This window comes from Varanus komodoensis, unplaced genomic scaffold (assembly GCF_004798865.1).
Source record: "Varanus komodoensis strain SLA01 unplaced genomic scaffold, ASM479886v1 scaffold21, whole genome shotgun sequence".
In the NCBI taxonomy this organism is placed as follows: Eukaryota; Metazoa; Chordata; class Lepidosauria; order Squamata; family Varanidae; genus Varanus; species Varanus komodoensis.
In genome coordinates, this window is record NW_025335589.1 from 8,181,532 (window position 1) to 8,204,630 (window position 23,099).

The 23,099-nt window shown below is 38.0% G+C and overlaps 1 protein-coding gene across 12 annotated transcripts in view; it reads right to left on the reverse strand.

Annotated features, from left to right (window-relative positions):
- The window catches only part of LRBA (LPS responsive beige-like anchor protein), a 435,651-nt gene that overhangs the window by 227,491 nt on the left and 185,061 nt on the right, over window positions 1-23,099 (reverse strand). For all 12 annotated transcript variants that reach the window (XM_044430947.1, XM_044430950.1, XM_044430949.1 and 9 more), the window contains 2 exons: window positions 21,679-21,787; window positions 442-608 (listed from right to left, as the gene is read on the reverse strand). In XM_044430947.1, the coding sequence (XP_044286882.1) occupies window positions 442-608; window positions 21,679-21,787 (276 nt within the window). The remainder of the gene's footprint in view (window positions 1-441; window positions 609-21,678; window positions 21,788-23,099) is intronic.

Here is a 23,099-nt window from a genome sequence, read left to right on the forward strand (position 1 = left end):
TGTTTTCTTGATAATGGCATTTAAATTTTTGGAATGTTGTTAAGGATACTGTAAGCACCACTATATGATGTTTCAATCAAGTGCAGATTCTTATAAAATAAGAATAATTGTGTTCTATAGGTGCACTAAATAATTTACAAGCTGATTACACAAGCTTATTCAAAGAGTAGCAGAGTCCACTTTACCAGTTGTTTAGGATGTGTTTATGGCATATGTTGTTAGTTCCCCCTTCTCCTACTCAAATACATACATGGATATAACCCTAATTTTTCATTTAAAAGTAAATGGGGGAAACTGGAGCATCTAGAAAATCATTTGCACAAATAGAATATTATTGTGTTGGTTTTTTGCCTGAATTTAATTTTTATGTTAGCTTTATTCTTTCAAGATTGGTGTCATCCAGAACTAATCACTTTTCCAAAATGTTAAGGATATGTTTACCTTGCTGCAGAATTGCCCCAGGCCCCATGCTTGTCCATCAGAATGTTGATGATTTTCTGTATCAGCTGAGTTGCTGTCACATGATCTCGATACTTGGCTGCTCTTATTAAATGATCACACATCTTCTCATTCTCTCGTTTATCTGCAGAATACTGGGCGCACAGTGACTAAAGAAGGGGTGAGGGGAAAGTAAAAACACAGTTTAAATACTCAATATTTCTTACATGTTTTCCATGTCAAATTTCTGCAACGAAAAAGATACAGAATACATAGAACAAATGAGTGCACAATATCACAACACATAACACAGCATTTTTTAAAATACTGGCTACTGAAAAAATAACAATTTCCCCTACAAACCAGAACTGTAGTTCCAGCCACATTATAGAACACCTACAGAGAAATTGCTTGTATGTTTACTCAGAATTAAGCCCCACTATGTTCAATGGACCTTATTCCCAGGTAACTATGCAGAGTGCGATACACTAAAACATCAAGTAATACATTTGTATGTCATAAATTTAGAAAATTCCATAAGGGATATTCTTGAAAGGCAGAAGGACAATAAACAATCCTTTCTCTGTCTGTGTCTCTGCTAAATAATGAGTTACTAAGTAGCTTGTAGAAGGGTCATTTAAGCAATTTGTTAAAATGCAGATTATTCAGTCAATATAAATCCTTTCTAAACATTCTGAGAAGCAAAAATGTAATTGAACAAGGAAATGAAGAAAACCTGAAAATTTCAAGAAATTATCATGGGTTTATAGCAAATGGAATATATATGAGTGAGAGGGGAAAGCAGTTCTTATTCAGATGTGTACTTATACATACTGTACAAGATAAGACATTTGACTCCACTTTTCAGCCTTGCCAAATGCCAGACAGTGCATACAAAAGCACATCAACCTTTGCAACTAAAGCATCAGAATCTTTTTTGCTTTGCATATGAATGGCATTATAAAACTCAGAAAATATGTTTATAAAGGAGTGAGCAATTTGTTCAAATACTAGCACATAGTACATAGTTCTGCTATGAACTAAGTTTAAGAAAGTGACCACACCCCAAATATCTGTATGGTTTTAGTAAGTCTGCAGAAAGTAACTTATTATACCCTTTGTATATTGTAAGCAATAACATGTAAGAGTTGGGAGAAGTGCAGTTGTCCAGTTATATGCATGTGTGCAGTAGTTTTATTCAAGATTAACAAAGAGGAACAGAATTTATTTTGTTTGTTCTATGACTAGAAAAAAATTGACAAAAATATTATTCTGGATAGCACTACATCTTCTCAATAGATACGAACTATGACATCCCTCTATAATATTACCAGACTAAACTTTGCTGATGGACAGAGCACTAGTCTGCCTTGGCTTCTCCCTAACAAGGAAAAAAGGAAAGTGTTAAGTATAAGCACTATCCATCCCTGCTGTATACACAACCCTCTTTTTTGATGTCTGAATTGAATCATGGTTTGTGATCAGTTAGGAAATTAAAAGCATGGCTTGAAATGGTCTTACAAAGTATGTACTAACTATGGATTTGGTATAATATTTGAATATTGAAAGCTATTGTTTCTCTTTCAGAGACTCTTATACCAGAGAAAATGGAAAAGGAAGCAGACTGAAAGCCAAAACAGTCAAGCAGCAATAAAGTATGGTTTGCATGCATAGCTGAAGTTCCAACCATGAGCCCTAAAACAAATTAATGAAAATCATGGTTTGGTGTATGTCTGAATTTAGCCACACAAAGGAATCCAACATATTTTCAAATTAAAAGCATTAAATTATCATCCACAGTACAAGTAAGAGAACACAGTCTTAGAAACCAAATGCAGAAGTAATACTTTTAAAGGTACAGTCTTATTACAGTCTAAGGCAGAAGCATGTTCAACTCAAAACTTGAAGTCCTCTGAGAATCATGTGAGAGGAGTGAGGTGTTGTGTTAGTGGCCTCCAGCGCACTTTGTTTCCAGAATTTTCTTTAAGCCACTGCTGAACCCCTAAATTTAGTGCTGGGAGGGAAAGAAGCTGCAGCCCTGATGGGAATCTGTGTAAATTCGCAGCCCCAGTCTTCTTCCTTTCCTGGCTACCAGCTCCCACCCCATTGTTTTCCCTCTGAAGCCTCCTGAGGTGGGGGCAGCCAGTGCAGTACTTTCCATGCTGGCTACAAGGAGGTGCAGTGCAGTGGTCAGCTGGGGGCAAGCCTTAGGACTGCTCCCTTAAAATACTAAATTCCATTTGGAATTTAAAAAAGAAGTTTGAACAACCCACTTTAGATGGAACAAAACTGAACAAGCATTGAGGAACCAACTGGTAGTCAGTGGCTACCCACATACACATGATCAGCTCTTGGTGACTACAGTATCAAAGGATAACTTGCGGATAAGAAATAGACGTAACTGTTCAGCAAAATATTATTGTTTCACCCTTTCATATCAACAATCACTTAACTGTTCTCAGCAGATAAGTTCTTATCATGGCTGGGCTGAATCTTGGGGCCAAGGTTCAGGATCCCCAAATGACCACCCAGAAATTAGTAGCTAATGATGGCAACAGGGCAGCAAAAGCAAATAGCACTTTATGATGGTGTTATGATTGGCATTTGAAATAAAAAACTGCAAGCTTGGTGCATCATTTAATTGTTTATATGTTGTTGTTCTAACTTATCAGAAAATGGTATAAAACTGTACCATATAAAATATGTTGCAAAAAGGGAAGTTAAAGAAGATAAACTAGCAAAACAATCCAGATTGGGTGGGAAAATAAGACCATTTTGTCCTTTGACTGATTTCAGTAATACACCAACGATTCTGTTGGCCCACTGAAGAAGGGACTTACTCTTGAGCAAAAGCAGACCAAATATACATTTGAAAACAAATACATCTATTATATTTGTTCAATTCCTCAAGTTGGGATATAACAATGAATATTCCTAAAATCCACTTTATAATACAAAGGCACATGTTTGTTTATTTAGAAAATCTAGATCCAAGCTGATGATTGCCAACTCTGTCAAATATATTCCCTTAGAGTGCCACTAAAAAGACATAAAGGAAAAATAAAAACATAGCACCTGCAAATGCAAATTCTCATCTGCAACCACATATTTCAGTAAATGGAAGAAACAGTCATGTTCTTCTGTAAGATCTTTTGCACTTGACCTTTAACCTTCAGTTTAAAGTCTGGACTAAAAATGCCACCCAGGGAAATCTTCCAAAGCTCCTGAATAAGACTTAGAAAAATGAAAGCTTAAAACCTCAATAGCAAACAAAAGTCAACCAATGACAATGTCTGACAGCCACCTTCAATTCTGAAGTGATGCTTCTGTCATCCAACGACTCAAAGTATTGATTTCTTTCAGCATGAAAAAGCCTAAGCCAATGAAATAGATATAGAAGCATGCCCCCTCCCCCTCCCCCGATAATAGCCATCAAGGTTAACACAGGCAGAACACTTATCAAGGTATCTTTTCTATTTCTTCTTGTTTTAATGGACTGGATACAATGTATTGGCTTTTCATCTCTGCAACCTCCACCCTCCGCCCCATCATCATTTATCCAGCCTTTAACGGATCTGGAGATTTAGAATCTGCATATAAATTAACTGTCTTTTAAGCTATCTGTTACCCTACCCCACCCCCCAAAAAGCTGTTGTGCACTCATTGCATTGCCATTTCTAGAAGATCCTGGATATTAACATAATAAAAGTGGACCTCTACAATTAGTCTTGCAATGTTAGACATCTAAAAATACAATGTTAGACATCTCATGATTAGATGAGCTACAGTCATAGTTCAACATAACTGAATATCAATGCTGGATGAAGTTCCAGTAAACTCATTTTCATAAGACACTGATACCAGTGAAATATTTTTGTAAGCTTATACAGGAGAGTAAGAATAGTTTTTAGAAAATGTCCTATCCTTCCAGAATGGAAGACACATATCGAAGAAACCCTCTCTTTCTGATTTGAGTCCTGCCATGCTTATGGAGCTGTAGAAAAAACTGTACCACCACCACACGAGGAGGAGGAATCAATCAATTTGGAGTAATCCTTTGGTGTGCAGATACCACAAAATGCTTAGGATAAAAAACATAGGGTGGGAACACCCAAAAGTGCCATAATAAACCAGTGGCACAAGTGTTGATTGAGAAGGGACTGAGGGTGGGTGGAAGAATGGAATGGAAAGAATGGAAAGGAAGCAAGAGAGGGATAAATATAAACAAGGATACAATTAAGAATCTATTTATTGGTCATTTCCCAGTACACACTGGAAACTATTTTAAAGTGTCCCCATGAAGGAAAATGAAGGCTGCCAAGAAACACTAAGAGCAATATCAATTATGTTAATGCAGTTTGTTTTTAGCACAATTGTGTCTATCACTCCCAAGAAGTGGGGGAGGGACTTCAAACTCAAGAGGGGGAAAAACAGCCTGATGAGAATTGAGCATGCCCAGTGGGCACATAATACTACCTGACTTTTTGGGGGGGAAATAGAAAAATGGTGGTGGGGTAGAGAGAAGAAATAGGATAGAGTAGCTGGAATGGTGACCAGAAGCAATCCACACTCCATCACTTGAAGTATTGCAGGACCTACTTGGAAGAAAGTATATTCTGTTTCAGAATTGTTCTGTCTATTTCCCTTCATCACATTATGATGAAGCAACAGATTCACTAAAAGACATTCCTAGCATTATTCTACATCTTCAAGAATGGCATAGTCTAGACCAGTATTTACCAATCTGGTGCCCTCCTGATGTTTTGTACTGCAATTCACATCATCCCTAACCACTGGCTGTATCTGCTGGATGTGTGGTTCAACATATGAGAACATAAAATTGGGTAGAGAAAGATACCTTTAAAAATCTAAAGATCAGAATAAGATAATTGTATTAGACTCATGGAATGGTAGAATTAGAACAAACTCACATTTTGCAAAGTAGTAAGCAAGCATGAGAGTTCTCTAGGCTGGATGTCAATCAAAGCAGACAAAGGAATTGGAAGACAGGAGCTGGATAAGATGTTGGCACTCAGAAGCCTACAATGTGTAAGTGTCTTAAGACAGGCTCTCAGATGCAAAGGATTTCAGGATGCACAGGCTGCTGAGTCAAATCCTCAGCAATAACTGTCTCCTAGTATTCTGACAAAAGATAATCTAAAATGTACTTGGGGTTTTTATAACATAATTTAAGTATTTACTACAAGTTACACAAAAGGTATAAAAAGGCACTTGAGTTTGCATTTACTAAGCCACTGGGCAGATTCACACATCACACTAATTGTGATAGGTTCTTAGCTTGTCATGGTTTCAGACACTTATCTCCTGCCTTCATCTAGGGGTGTTTGCAGGAAAACTCCTATCCTATGATCTTTGGTTCACTTGCTACATCAGCAGGCTTAAAAAAAAAAAAAACTATTGGTGTAAGAATGGTGCCTTGCAGAAGAGGAGAAGGGGACAAAACTCCTGTGCTGCATCATACTGCTGGTATGGAACTTGATCTTGTTGGCCTTGTTCAGACGCAAAGCTGCAAGGCTACTGTCAACATGCACGTGGTAAGCATGGTAGCAGGCATGTCATGAGTGGAGCCAGCTGGAGCCAGGGGTCAGACTAGGTGGCCCAGGACCCTTTCTGACTCATTCTGTTTCTCTGTTTCTAACATCAAAATGGCAACTATCTTCCTATGAATGGCAGCAGTTTATTCTCTTATCCCAGTTCAAAGACAAGGTTTAAGTCTGCCATGCTTTCACACGCCAATTTACCTAAGAGCAGATGCTGTTAGCTATGAACCCAGTTCACAAAATTAAGTCTAGATTAGCTCATCTTCTGTTTTTCTATTCATTCATTCACTTGCAAAGTTCCTACATGCACACCCTCCCCATGCTTCAGTGGTGGTGACCAAGTTCCTTGCAAGTTGCATCCAGAAGATTTTACATTTGTTTCAGAGATGTGCCACCCTTTGTTGCATTGGTTTGAGGTGGCTTTTCTTCTAGTGCCTCTTCCTTCAGCTGTGAGGCCTCTTCAGATGCTGGAATCAGTTGCTCTGCTAGCTGTTTAGACTAATCTTCTTCAGGTTAATCCTTCAGGGACTTCACCCACACCCTCTTCTAGAAAGTCACTGAAGGTTGGGTTGCTATGACCTACTAAGTAGTGCCTGAAATCGAAGCCTGTTATGGGGTGACTTTTCTCCTCTCACCTGCAACAGATTGCGAAAAAAGGTCCTTTCTAGCTCTTGACCCACATCTCTTCTGGAGGTTCACTGTTATGAGTGAAGAAGTACATTACCATCAAGTCTAGATCAGCAAGAGCATGCTATTCCCACTGCCCCTCTTCTGCTAGAGACTGGTGCCTGGTGGAATAGGTGGAAGAAGCTTAATTTCTTGACAGTCAATATCCATACCTTATGTGGGGGAGTCCAACTACATCTGAGGTTTCCTTGAAAAACTACTCCAAATTGCCTTCTGAATGGCACTGTCCATGGCCTTTGTTTTAGATGACACACCCGTCTGTTCACATAGTATGTTAAAGGGCCGGGTTATTTTTCTCACAGTAGAAAGGAGAACAGAAGTAGTAAAGGAGTACACAGTAATTCAACTTGTCTCCTACACTGAGCAGGCAAAAGGAATGGAATCATCACGTATACTGTCATTCCAAAACATTTTTGGAGTCTTTAATTAGTTGCAGACATATTGCTATGTGGTGGACGTATGGATACAAGTGGTTGTGCAGCATAGTGTTCAATGTGTCTTGACCCTGCTGGAGTTGGGAAGGAAGAATCACAGGCCGGAACATGGCAGGTTTTCACATGACTATACCTGAGTATCTAAGATTGGGGCAAGGCACACCTGCTACTGATGGGATAACCAGGCATCACATCCCTCTGACCAAAAAAGATAGTGAGCAGTTTGTCATAGAATAGCATGGCACAAGGCCAAGGACAGGTAAGTTACTTAGCTTCTGAACTGAGGAACTGCTCATCCTCAAAGCCTCCATCCTACCAGGATTCAATTTCAATTACTTTGCCCTCATTCAGATTAGCATTACAATGAAAATTGGTCCAGAGCATAGACGTAAACAAGTATTTTCTCTAGTCTATGGAAGAAGGGCTAGGACAGAAATATATTCAGAAATTAAAAACAAATGAACTTTCAAAAATTGCATTTCTTATTAAGACCCCAGAACAGATTTTGTATACATCATAGCTGTACTTCAATAAAACTGAAAAATCATGTTTACTGACATTGCTAGTCAGCTTCATCAATTAAGGATCCTCCCTGCCCCCACTCAGATACAGAGTATCTGGAAGCAGAAAACTACATTAGTTACAAAATCAGATTGTAAATGTGTTTACAACAATTAAATTACAACTAATCCTATTAACTGCTTGTCCCTCACTCTATACCATTCTTTCATCAAATAGGACAAGTTAGAAAGAGCACTGAAAGAAGTGCACATTCTTAAGGTGCCCTCTTTCTCTCTCTGAACCTGTGATACCCATTGCCTGAACCAGCTACAGTCCTGAGCTAAGTTTATATACAGCTCAAAATCTGAAATGACTATCTGTCATGCGTGACAACTGATCTAGATGACACGAAGGCCATACCAAATACTATAACATCCTTGTGACGTTTTTTTTGGGGGGCGGTAAGAAATAACATTCCAGTTAGACTGGACTAGGCTCCACTGAGCCATAATTAGTCATTGCTTTCTTGTACATACACACCATGTGCATATGCAACAAAACACCTGTATAAGAATCACTTCACATGGCTCTAAAGGTTGGTAATGAAGCCTCCAAGTTAGTTCTGTTTTATGTATGGAGATTTATGCATGGAAGAGCAAACTGTGACTAACAGGTGACTAACAGGTACTGTAGAGGTACCTGAACAAGCAGGCTTCCAGTCAGCATATTACACTCACTCTCTCAAGAACTGTACTGCTGTAAGTGGGAAAAGGCAAAAGGCTCCCCTACAGTGACTGATTTGAGGCCAAGATAGGATCCAGAGTATTTCTTGCAGTTCATCCTCATTTTTCTCTTTTAATGACTGGGTTCAGGCATTTAAGTAAACCTACAACATTGTTTTAACCTTCATTTAAATTATGTGGATCTAATTAAGATAAAATGTATGCCACTGTTAATGTATATTTAACATATTCAACATATATCATGTATACAACCATCATTCAGATATTGTTTTAGGAAATTTGTTATACATTTTGCCATATGTGATACAAAATGTATTCACGGAACTGCATTTCACAGGGAATGTAGGTTGCAAGAACCAAGTTTCAGACTCACCATTGAACAAAATAAGTGCCATAGTGATGGTTCATCTACAAGACTGAAGCCAAAGAATTTAACAAGTTGGGAGCAGTGGTAGAATGGGACTGATAAATGTACAAACAATTATTTTATTTCATAGCTTTCCAACAGTGAAAAGGCAGTATTTTCATTTAAAAAAATAAAAAGAGCATAGGGTATACCACTGACAGTATGTTTGATCCAACCCCTGAAATCAAATCTCACATTTAAGAAGAAGTCACATGTTTCATCCCTAATGAAGGCCTAGAAAGGAGAGTTCACTTTATTCTGGAGGCGTGTATCAAAGTAGATCTCACCAAGCAACAGAGGCGCATCATCTAAGGATCTTTTCCACATTAAGAATCCTATTAGAAGGAAAACACTAAAAGGTAATTGAATTTCCCTCAGTTATCTTCATCTCTGTCAGCTCCTGCTACAATAACTTACTCTCCAGAGCACAGATAACTCAATTCTGTCCAGCAAGCATATGTTATGAATCTCCAAAGCAAACTTGTCTAAATCATTCTGGTCTTCTATCAAGGTTGGCTGTGGATATGAACTCTGACAGAAAGCAAACAAATTTATTTTTATCTTTTCAATAATTCACTTCTTCATTGCTTGATAGAAGAATCTAAAGACATTTATGTATCTAGTAATTCTTGCTTTATAAATACTGGCTGAACACTGAATGGAATTAAAATTTGCTTAACTAGCCATTTTGATATGAATACTTTGTTAAACAGAAAGAAAATTTGATGTACACCACACAGATATTCCATCAACTAAACAATTATTTCCAGTTACATTTACACAATTTGTAAAAACCATTATTTCATGCTTAATTCAAATAATGTATGCATTAGCTTTGTGTTCTAACAATAAATGCATATTTTAGGTTAAGGGCTTGTTTTTCCCCCACCTAAGAATCCTTCAAATTTGGTATATTTTATTCAAAAGTGTGTGCAAAATGCCTGGGAAATATTATTGATCCTTCATGGGTTACATTGCTTTTCTGAATTGAGACCTCCTGAAACATTTAAAATGCACTATTGACTGAAAAAACAAAGCAGAAACAGAAGCAGGAGCCTATAAGGGACTATACGAATTTATTTTTTGCCTCTGCTAGTAGAGTGCCAGCCACACATGGGGATGCAAGTGAAGGTAAGATGGGCAAAGGTGCAGTGATAGAATCTAATATATTGCGTCAGCTGATCATAAAAATACAGGGATGCTCCCTCAGCTGTCTCATGGAACAAAAATGAGATTGTTATCATTGCAAGTCTTTCTGGAAACAAAAATACACTACCCAATCTCCTCCAGGCATTGAGATGAAAGCATAATATATGAATAAAGAATGTATCATAAATACTAATGGCAAACTCAATTCTCCAAGTGCCCGCTTTATGTTGCCAAAATGCTATCATCCACATACAAGAGGAAAGTATCAGCTTGCTTGGGAGAAACATAGTATCTGCAGCAGTATCCAAGCACACTTTAGGGAATAAAACCCCAAAGTGGGGTGGGGACCCAAATCCAGTCCAATGAAGACTGGCTACATCTTGCTGCCCATTTGCCTGACTGGCTGGGTGAAGGAGATGGAAATAACTTGAATATTCTGGACAGAAGCACTTCACACTGCTCTGTATTGCCACCACTGGCCTGTGGTCGGACTCACATAACACTTTATGATGCAGCAGAGGTTGGACAGGGCTCTCTCATACTCACCACCACCAAGGGTCTCTAACATTCTATAGGCATAAGCTGGGCAAATCACATCTCTGAGGACTGGATCTCTTCAGAATACACAGAAGTACTCAAACATTAACAAAGCAAAATGAGTGATCTAACAAAACAATGAAGAAGAACAGGAAAACTGCTGCCCAGAGATCTGACCATTTTAGCAACTGGTCCTGAGAAGACTGACTATCAAGAAGGACCACCCCCACCCCCAACAGGCCAAAGGAGGAGACAGAGCACAGCCTGAGAGATGGAACTTGACAGTTTGGAGCAGGCAGATAGCGTGAAAGGAAATGTGGATTCAGCCTAAGCCTGTTCTTGACTCATGCGGATGTGAACTAGACTATACTCTAAATGACTAAATGGCTTTAGTTATTGTACCTAGGACCAACTATATTCATTTATGCCTGAAGACACATTTTGTGTGTTGATCTTGTTTTCCACTAATAAAGCCAGTGTAGTGGTGAGAGTACTGGACTGTGACACAACAAGGCTGTTGTGAGGAAAGAGGAGAGAAAGATTATGTAAACTGCCTTGAGTTCCTTAAAAGGAAGAGTGGGATATAGTAATAAATCCTGACTTTTGTGTATTATGAGATAACATAATACGGGCATATAAGGGAACTCATGCATAAGACACTGTCAACTTCAGGTGTATGTTATACGTTGGGCATATAAAAACAAGTTTTGCTTTCCTATTTTCAGTTACAAGGAGCTCTTATATGCCAGTATAAATGGGTATTTTTCAACCAGAAAATTCTAGACTCTTGTGGCACCATGTTACCGTATCTGACTAATAGTCACGTTCCATCTCCAAGTTGGAGTCCAATGGCTGGCTGCAAGGGGGAAGGCTGGCTGGGATTGGTTGGTGAGGATGGTCAGTGCCAGCGCCATGGGCAGACACAGGGGAACCAGGTGCAGAGGGCAGGTGAGAGGGAGGAAGCCCACATGGCAGCAATGCAATGCAGGTGAAGCTTCTCTGGTATCAGTATGAAGGAGTTTTTAAAATGATTGATAAAATGAGCTTGGAGATACAATTGTCTTTATTATCTATCCTTTTTTTAAAAAAACAACAATGAATATAAAATTTTCACCTGGCATATAAGACAAACCCCACCACCACCACCCCATTTTGCTTTGTTATTTCTGGTTTCAAGGGTCATCTTATATGTTGTAAGCTCCAATTCGAATATTCAGTGGATCCTGTGGTGTGACTTTAGAGATTCCTTCCTCAAATACCTTCCCTGTGATGCCTTATCCTTGACCTGGCCTACTGAATCCAGATTTCTAAAGCTCAAGGATGCTCCTGCATTAGCCAGAGGAATTACAGAGTTGCAGCAGTAGCACTACCTGAGCAGAGGTTTCATGTAATTAGTGATTGATACTGGAGAGCCTATGTCAATGGCCTTCACTGCAAGGTCTGTCGGGCATGACTGGCTCATGAAGATTCTAAATGAAGCCCATCTTATTTATCTGTTAACTGGGTTTAACAGAAGGTTTTTCTTGTTTATCCTTTCTAGGGTTTCGTCTGAACTATAAAGGAGCGATCCATAGTGTTAAAACTTACCTTCACTTAAAATCCCTTTTAAATTCAACTACAAACAAGAGTCAGCCCACTGACATTGGATTCATCAGCCTCCCCTTGTTCAATGACTCTTTTTCCCAAGTAAGTGGGTGCAGGACCCAGTGGCTTCCTTGTGACTGACCGACTTGCACAGCAGCAGAGAGTAACTGGATGCTTATGTAAGGGAAGAGTACAACAAGTGTGGGGGGCAGGTATTTTGCCTTCCAAGGGTCTGTTGCTGTGTTTTTAAACCCCAGCCCCTTGGTAGTTTAGAGGGAGGTGGCCAGGGCTTGCCATACCAGATTGCAGAGTACATGCACAGCCTATGTGCGGTTGCAGTGTCTCATTTTTAAAATAACGTTCATCTTACATTGTATCTGCAAAGGCTAGGATGTTTCTTTTCTTTTCTTTTTTTTTTACTATAGAAGGGTTTGATCCTCTGTTGGTTTAATATATCATAGTTAGCTCAGTCTGAATTTCAAGAATTCTTGTTTTATAGATTAATTTGCTTCAATAGTTCTAAGCTGATGAAAAAGGATGCATAGAAAAACCTCATTTGTTTTGGTGTTCTGCTGAAATCTGTCCAGAGTGTAGCCTCTGGAAACATTTGGTGCTTGATTGGCCTCTGTGGGAAAAGAATGCTGAACAGAACTCTTCTTATGTTCCTAACATGATGCTGTTTATTAAGCTGTTGCAGAGAGGAGACCCATCTCTTGCTCATTACAGTCTGCTCAGATAGACTCATTCAATTCTGAGAATGAGGCAGAAGAACAATGGGGACAGAAGAGTTGACAGTTTCGAGCTTACCTAGTTAGGTTGTTCAGGCAGATCATGAAAATCTGCTACTTTTAGAAAGGACAGAAGGCTTTTCAGGGTGGCACGGGCAATCAATGAAGGAAGAGCTCCTTGACCTGATCAGACAACACCAGATTAATTGAGCAGGCCATTTATGAAGTCTCTACTGTTCCTGTAGTCTCACCCTCAAGCAGCAAGAGCCACGCTGGAGGTGGAGTCAAAAGCTTTACTAAAAGGGAGGGAAGAAGGAGATGCTTCAGCTCTTTACATGGGCAGAGGCTTCTCCCATGTCTCAAAGGAACACTGCTTTGATTATTACTGTTCTGTAATCAGATACGTTCAATAAAAGAGCTATGCTTCTGAGGTTTCCTCTGAGTCGATCAGGAAATGGAAAGAGGGAGGTACATACAACAGTTGTATTCTACTTATGAGATGTGCAAACAAATGGCTAGAATATTGATTAGGAATTATATTATTTGCGTAAGTGGGGTTGAGGGAAAACATTAAAGCAGTCTTTCTCATACTTTCACACATCCAGTTAAAGTAAGTTTTGCATTTGATTATTCTGTTTTAATTATAGTATTTATCCATGGCTCTTACACTGAGTTCTTGAGAAACAGTGAAAATCACAGTCCTCAATCATTAAAAAAAGGTACACTTCACAGTTGCAAATGATCCACTTCCATTATTGGATGCTTCACAATTATATATTTAAATATTTATACTTCATGGTTTAATTAGTGGCTTACCAACTATATTAAGATAAATAAAAGAATAAAAGCAACATACACAGTAAAACCACACAATGTGCCCTAAAATTTAAACCAAAGTAAACAGCAAAGTGTATGAGCACAAAGGATTAAAAATGCAGATGGTGCTACTAAGACTAAGAAAATAAAAAAGCTTTGCTTTGCAACACAAAAGCAGTATTTGAAGGGTCAGATGAGTTTTTTTTTTTTTGTTGTTGTTTTTTGGACAGAGCATGCCAAAGAAGGCACTGAAAAGACATGCTCCTCTGGTGCCACCCATATAATTTCTGAAGGTGGGACTACAGTTAAGGTTCTCCAGAGAACCTCTCCTTGAAAAGATGGAATCACAAGGGCAAGGATGGACCTGATAAGAGCACCTAGTTTAGCCATAAGGGCTTTAAATTTGAACACCCCAACACTGGGAGGTGTGCAAAGTAATAGCACCTATGACTTCTTCACCATCCTGGAAGAGCCCATATTGCAAAGAGACCAGTTCCAGCTACCTAGTGCTCTTTTATCACATAAAGACCTCTCTCAAGAATGGCTTCTATCCAGATCAATCTGTTTATCCCAGAAAGCTAGTTCTGAAACCCGACTTGCCTCAAAGGCATTGCTGCTTGCCCCATTGTTGCTTGTATTCCATCAGGTAGCTAAGGTTCTATTTTAGTATATTTCATGTGCCTCTAAAAGGACAGTTGATATTTGAACAACATAATTTAATGCTTTAAAAATAAGATTATGTTAATTATATTTTCTTACATTATTGTTCTGCTCCTCTGAATGTATCAGGAACAGAACAGCAAAATAATGATGATGAAACCAGCCCTGAAATTTAGGAATAGAGGATTGCATTGGAAATTCCAATACAATGTACTTACAATTATTGTGCATGCAAAGCACATACAGAGAACACATAAATTAGCTCACTGCATTCCTCTTCTTTCCCATCTTTCACCACAATCTTTTTCCTCAGGCAATGGGAGCATTTTCTCCCTCCCTGCTACTACCTGAAATGTAAACATTTCCAAGGAATCTGTTCATTCACATTCCATTCCCTTTCCCTGTGTCTGACAAATTAGTATCTGACAAATACTTCTCCAGTGTTTCCTTGGAGGTTCAAGGTTTTATTCTGGGCTCCCTTTCCCTGATGGATAAACAAAGTTTAATATAAAAAAAGAAAAGGAAAAGGAAAAAACAGCAAGGTGGTGGGATGGAAGGAGTCCTATACAGTATTTATAAAATGAAGTGGTATGTTGGATGCAGGACCTTATAGTAAGACTAGATGACATTCTCACATGCCCATCCAATCTACAGAATAACAAACTATTACTTTTCTTAATTAACAGAATTCTAAACCGTGTTCACTAAAGCACATGTCTATTGTTCAAGTTTGCTAGGATGTTCTAGCCACACTCCTGCATTTGCTAGCCAACACCTGGACTATTTATTTATTTATTTATTTATTTAAAACATTTTTATGCCGGCCCCATCGCAACAAAGCCTTGGGGCGGCTCACGACAAGAAAAAAATATAACAAATTATACAATAAAAATATTAAAACCCGGTGCATCTCTAGAGGAATTCCATTATTCCAGGCCACTTTTTGGGGTCATGGGAACACTTTGCAGTTTGATAAGCTATCCTGGACACCACCACAAAACAGCTGTGACAAGTGCAAAGACTAGAAAACTACCCAAAAGACTTAGTACAAGGCAAAGCCCCCAGACACCAAACAACTCCTTTGAGCATGCACTTTTCTCCACTAACAGGAAGCTGCTTCACAGCAATCCCAGTTGCTGGTTTTAAACAAATGTGTTAGTTAAAAAACTAAAGTGGGAGAAATAAGGTACCTTGGTGGGTACTAAGAAAGCTGTCCAGGGATGCACTGGTGCCCACTGCCTTTGGATTAGTCTAACGTGCCCTATGTTGTGAACTGGTCTCTTCCCTCTTTCCTTCTTACTGTCAAGCTCAAGACAATCCTTTGAAGTGCAATTCTCTCGAAATTTATAAGATTAAGAATGAACTAAAAATAGCCTTCCACCAAAGATGACGGAGAAGCATCTGTCCATGTAAAGAGTTGAATCCAAACTGGAAGCTTCCCCTCTGTCCTTCCCTTCCAGCAAAGCTTCAGGATGGTTTTCCCTGCTTGAGAGCAAGATGGCAAGAAAGCCAGAGACCCTCTATCTGAGCAGCTTGTTCTACCTACTATCATTACAAGGTCAAGGACTGGGCCTCACAGCTCTCCCTCTCCCATCCTTCCACCCCTTCCAAAACAGGCAGATTCTCATGCTCTGCCTGAGAAGCTTCACTAAGTAACCTTGACACTTCAAAGTCCTCAGCCCCTCTTACTCCTCCTCCTCACAATCAGATAAATCCATCTGAACAGCCTGTAATGAGTGAGCCATGGGCCCACTTTCTGCCTTCTGATACTTTGGTTCTGCCCTAATTATGGCTTGTGATCACCATGCTGCACACCTATGTGGTTGCAAGATTATGCTACAGTAGGCCTCAGGATTGTCTTGAATTACTAGCTGGTCTGAACATAAATTTTACTGAAATTTTCATATGGATTATTTTGCCTTCTTTACACACAGAGAATTCAATATTTGCAGCGCATATACAATACAGAAAATGTAGCCCAAGCTATCAACAGCTAAGATTTAAATAGGAAAAAAACCAAATCCGCTAAAAGTAAAATCACAGAAAATGTGTGTTTTATTCTGTTGCTGTTGCTGTTTTGCTTTTTTCTTCAAAGGAAAGCACAAGGAATGAACTAGAAACTGCACGGGTCCTTTAAGCCAACTAAGCCAAGACGGCATTTACATCAACATTCATATTCAACATAAACCATAAAACAAACACATGCAGTTTATTGCTGCTAAGCTATAGCCTATAAATTGGAAAAGGGTGAAAATTAAGGCTACAGAGAAGTCCAAGTTATACGCATGAAGAAACATAACCAAAGAGAAAAGGGCAACAAATTTTTACAGCAGCTGGAAATGCTAGATTTAATTATTGGAGGGAAATCATGCAGAGAAGTTAGCTGCCTAATATGATTTACAACAAAGAAGAAAAGTCAGACGAATATCCCAGTTAAATCGACAAACTGCCAATAATCAGAACATAGACCACTGCAATTTGTGACGATGCATGAGTTCTGCAAAGTTATCACAGCGAAAAAGGCAACAAAGCATGAGTAATACTTATCAAATGTACAAATCTTAAACCCCAGTAGAATTTTTTAAAACCACTGGATTTCAAAGAGCAGCTCTTATATCATTGTGAAACTATCTGGGCAATCACAAGTCATCAACATACTCCATGAAGCAAAATTATAATACAAAATCTATTTCACTCATTCATCATTTTATTTTGCATGTTTTTATGCTTGCATTTTAATCTGTCCACCGAACATGCATAATACGTAGTTACTCAACACATTACAGAAAGTGGCAAAAAGTGAATGCTTCATTATATTTTCCACAGAGGTGTGCAAAAGTGCCACATAAGTATGTATGTATTAAATTGTTATCCCACCATTTCTTCTACCAAAGAACTAATGGTGGCTTACACAATATTCTTTCTCTCAGTCTTATCTTACCTCACAGCAACTACCTTGTGAGGATGGTTGGGCTGAGAATCTGTGACTGTCCCAAAATCACCCAGTTATCTCCATGGCTGAGGAGGACTAGAAAGGACTAGAGCCAGACTTCTCAAGTCCTGCTCTCTGCATTATATCTGCAATGTTTGCATTACCTCAAAAACTGCAGATTTTTTCACATCAAAACTTTGGATTGAAAATATGCCTCCTTAATATCCATATAAATTATATTCAAAATTGTAGAAGCAATTAAAATACTTATACATATTTAATGTGGTTAAGCTATCCTCACAGCAATAAGCATGAGATATTATTTAGTAAGGTATGCAATATGTTATGTTCACCAGGTATAGCCCAGTATTGAATGACACAGTAGTACCTTGGCACTATGTTGCAACAAGCCTACTATTCTTTTTATAGGCTCCTTCCAAACTCAATGTTCAAGTTCTCCAAACTGTAGTGCACAAAGGATCAATGTGATCCATGATGTGAAGAATCATGCTCACTTTGGTACAGAGCAAGGCTTTCAGAAAAATGGATGCAGACATTTCCCAAGGGTCTGTCCTTCTCTTTCTAAGTGGCTCAATGGATATTAGAAAAATGCTGCTTTTTAATAAAAACTGTACTTTTTATTAAATTTTGATATAAGCATGGCTTCTACAGTGTCCTCTTGGAGACCTTAGAATCAAAGGACAATGTCTTGCTTATCTGCTTTTAGCTGAACTTGCAAGACAAAATAGTATTAAAGCCCAGCTCTTAACTCTCAGCATCATGGAATAAATCCCCTGATGGAAACTGGCTTCCATGTAAGATTTGTTGATTAAGTTACTAAGGGTTGTGCAACTGTTGTCATACCAACCCTTACACACTGTTTTATGGCATTAATTTTAGAGTCATATAGCAGGCTTAAACTATTTTCCTGATTACAAGCTATTTCAACTTGATAATACACTTGAAAAATCCTAGTGTCCACAAGGATAGTTTTGCTACATTTGGATCTGTGGTTCATATTTTGTTCATCACTATTCAACCAAGCAAAATGGAACTTCCTTCACACAGCATTTTCTTCTATTCTACTCTTCCCAAAACTAAGGTGGTGCTTAGGTATACAAGAAGATGTTGCAAGTTGAACGGGAACATGCCTTGATGAAAGAAACTATGGTTACCTCCTCCACCAGTTTTGATAAACAGAAGAGCTGTCTTTTCCAGTAACCTAGTTTCTGTTTAAGTTCAAAATGATGTGAATTAAACCCCTTGAGCCATCACACTGAGATATAACAGAGTCAAGGCAGAATAAGATCAAGAAGTGTCAGCCAACACCTGCTTTAGATGGTTCAAAGACATAAGCAATGTGCAAGAAATAACAAGGGTCAGCCCAGATGGAAGCACTGCTTTGAAATAAACTAGTACAATAAGAATGTTTACTGTAAATATTCTTACGTGACAAATGCACAAAGAAAGGGTGAAAATACTATCAAGCAGCAGGAAAAGAGAAGCTATCAATGAGGCCGTGTCACTCATGGTGTCTCTGCGTAAAGCCAGAATATAAGTTGTCACCCTTGTCCCACTCCAATGACTATCAGGCAATGAACTAAAAAAGATGTATATTTCATCTTCCCAGGACTGTCGACCATCCCTTGATTCTTTGATGTAACAAATGAAACCTGCCCACTATTTCACAAGCACAAAATGACACTGTAGGTACCTGACAACATCTCTGTTTGCCAGAGTGGGTAACTAGCTCTGGATGAAGTGCAGACAGCTTATTAAACAATGCACAGCATGAATCCTGAGGCCAATGCAGATGATCTTTAAAAATTACCACTATCCTGGGCAAGTGTGCTTTTGATTTTAATATCTTTTAAAACAAAAACTTCTGAATATGTTGAAATATAAGCAGAAAATTGATATTTCTTTTTTAAAAGAAAACAACCACGATGTGAGACACACAACAAAGTCACTTTTAAATAGAATTCAATATAAGACAAAATTTCTTTTTCAGATATATTTCCTTTTTCTCCTATTTTCAATTGGGTAGGCACTGATATATATGTTTTATACTATAAATTCAAATGTATATTTAATGTAACAAATGGGTGTTAGCTATGATATTATTATTCTTTGTGTATAATTATTTTCTAATAATGCTGTACAAGTTTAAAATGGATTTTTTTAAAACTTCTAGAGAAAACCACTTTTTGATAAATATATACATAAATATGCTTGCTTAGGCAATAATTTTTATGATGAAAACCTTAATTTTAACATTTTCCATTTGATGAACCACTGATATGGTAGCTGACATTCAGCTATGATACATACATTAATATTATGTGAAAGTGTTATGGTTTCATAACTAATTTTTGATTACGTGCACAAATCAATCACATTAATTTTAGAACATAATTTAGCATATGTTTTTAAATGGTGCAAGAACTGAGAGTCAGTATGGTTAAGAATGCTCTACTGGAACTCTGAAGATCTGGCTCCTAGTTCCCAATCAGCCATGAGACTAGCTGGGTAACTTTGTGCAGTCACAGATTCTCACCTCACCAAATTGTTGCTGTGAGGATAAAATGGAGGAGAAAAGAATCTTAGGTAAGCTGCCTTGGGTTTCTTGAAAAAATAATAAAAGTGGTATATAAATGAAATGCAATATAAGATAATGATGATGATGGCTGTTATTATTCACATAACAGTAGCAGTTGGTTCACCTAAGGTGTGATTATCTAAATGCCACATGAAGTCTACATTCAGAGGCAGCTATGTAATCACTCTATATATATGAAGAGTCAGCTTAGCTGCTTCAGTGTCCTTACTGATTCCAACACTGCACTAGTGGAAAAGTTTGGTTCTGTTATTCTCATTGCTCTCACCAGTTCAATTCCCACTGAAGTTACTGGACAAAAGCAGAGGCAGCTGTTGTAAGTCAACAGAGTTGCTTCTGAATTAAAGTTGCTTCCTGGGTTACACAGAACATGTGTTGGATGAAAGATTGTTGGCATGAACACATATATAAAGACCAGCCAGATACATAGACCACTAGATTTAATTCCAACAACATGTTGTTCTTGTTTCATCAAGCAGTTAAAAGCCCTAGAAGAGCTGAGGAGATCTAAGCCATACCAAAAGGACAGTCAGGGACAATATCTGAAAATCTTATGTATGAGAGGATGAAGGAATCATACTGGTAAGGTTATAATTCACCAGATTCATTTGAATGCTCTGTCAAAAAGGATAATGTGATCATGGGATTCATGAAGAAGAAAATAATTTGTATGTGCATTCCAACAACTGGGCTTATGACAACAGTGACATCATTATCATAATGTATCAGACTAAAAACCTAGCTCTAAAATATTATTCATATGTGATCAAATGAAAGTCTGGGAAAACTAGCAATAAGAATGATTTTAAAGTAACACTGCACTGTAAATAGGAAGACTACAGGAATTCAAGCTAAATAAAACTATTTTATTTATCAAAAGGAAGGTTAAGCAAACCACAATAATGCAAGCGAGTCTGTGGGAGAAACAGGAGTTAACTTAAGAGAAACAGTGTGGCATGGTGGGTGGAGTGTTGGGCTGAGGACATGAGAGACTGGGGTTCCAGCCCCCACTCAGCCATGAGGCCTACTAGGAGACTTTGGGTCAGTCACTGCCTCTCAGCCTAACCAACTCACAGGGTAGTTGTTGTGAAGCTAAAAACCACTTTCGGTTCCTTGCAAGAGGAAGAAAGACAGCCTATAAAGACAATGTAATAGTAATAATGATAATATTGATGATGATGATTATGATGATGTTCGTCTAATAAAGCAAGGATGTTCAGCTATCAAGGAGCAATGCATTGTCACTGATCTGCAATTTTAAATACCTGTCTAAAAATCACTATATTTACCTACAAATCAAGTGTGCTTGGTACTTAACTGGAAGCATCTATCTCGACTAGCTGTTTCACTGTATTAATTTATGGAGCAATCGAGGGCATGTCTACGCAGAAGTAAGCTTCATAGAATTCAGTAAGACTTGATCTTAGATGAAGCTGGATTATAATTCTCATCATTCCTGCCCATGTTGGCCAGGAAGGAATGATGAGCATTGCAGGTCAACATCTTCTCATGGGTTGCAGGCTTTCCCCTCCTAGTGTAGAACTGTAGGCTTTGTCACCAATTCTGAATGCTAAAATCTGAGAATTACACAGATCTTCCAGAATACGCTAATAGCATTTAGAGTTTGCAGCAATGGGTGAATTTCATATGATACATTTTTTTAAAAAAGTATACCCCCTCAACAGAAGTTCACATAAAATAGGTACAACTCAATATCTAAACTTAGCACCTTGCAAAACATTTCCCTACAATAATAATTTTAAAAAAGTAACTTCATATGTATCCAAAGTTCTCCAACATTAGTTTGTCAGAGCTCTGGTGCCTATGAGTTCAGATTGCAAGCCCAATAAATTCAACTCTCAGTGTTGCAAGATTTCCAGCTTACCTCAAATTCAGCATGCCTGTGAATATCTTCAGCTCTCTGTCTGCTCAAGATAAATTCTGCTTCATTTGCTACTCTAACAAGATGATCTTTCATTGTTTGACTCAGTAATCTGTAAACAGAAAGGCATCAGGAACAGATCAGTGGTTACAGATTACACACACACACACACATTTTTGAAACAAACACACTAAAACAGCAACATGTTTCATGAAAGGAAGTTCAAACCAAAGCAATAAGCTCCCCCACCTGGAAGGAATTCCCTATTAATGCCAAGGCATGGGGTTGACTTTACAGGTGCTGAGTAGTTCCTTCCACTAAGGTGGATGGTAACTACTATACAAACAAGAGATTCATTCTTACAAGGATATACAAATAGATTTTTGTATCAAGCATGATTTAGCTACCACTAGATGACTCATAGCAAGTTAATACAACACCTGTTAGCTATGTAAATGTAATTTAGTCATAAACAACCACAGTTAATACACTGTCGCTTGTAAGTAAAAGGGATTCCATGTTCAGCTATCATTCTCCTTTCTTAAACAGGTACAGATATGGAAAATATGAGAACATTATTTGTTGTAAATGGCACAATTATTTTTTGCATAGCTTTTCTTTACTGAACATCAACACTGCATGTTTCCTAGGAAATATTGTAACTGGCTTAGCTGTCTCTGGTTTTCATTTTAAAATATCTAAGAAATTAACTGTTTTCTTATGCACAAATATAACCTTTTACCACTTGTGACATGCCCTCACAAAACTTTAAAGTTACAATCTGATCTGTAAAGCACTTTACTGATACAGGCCTCACTGACATGAGCTGGACTTACATTAGTTGAAAAACAAGAACCTTAGTCATCAGCAAATAACCTTTGGATTTTCTATTAAGTTTACAAACGCATATGTTCCCAATTTGCACAAAGATATTTAAATGCATGCAGAGATGATCAAACAGAATTCAAAGCAATAAAAGCCAAACTTCTAAAAATATACTCTGTTTTATAGGTGAACATTCTAACACAAAATGCAAAAATCATTATGTGAGCTTCTACACACCAAGTAAATTATTTTCTCCATCCCTTCAGGACACTCCAAGATATCACTTTTAGTTTCATCACATCTTTAACACCATTTGATGTTTCTCTCAGTTACATATTGTGTCTTTATCTAGCATGTTCTTAAAGTAATTCCAATTATGAATCCATATAGACATAATAATTATAAAGAAGATTTCTGCCACCTTTAAGGGTTTTTCGTTTTTTTTTTAGATTTTACATGCAGGTAAAGATTCTACACTGGACAGTTTCAACAGTTCAACTGGAGGGAAGTTATCCTAGTTTTCCCCTTGCAATGTTTTAAAGTAACTTAGAAAAACATGTCATCTTATAGACTCCTGGAGAAAGGAAAGTTAGTGGAAA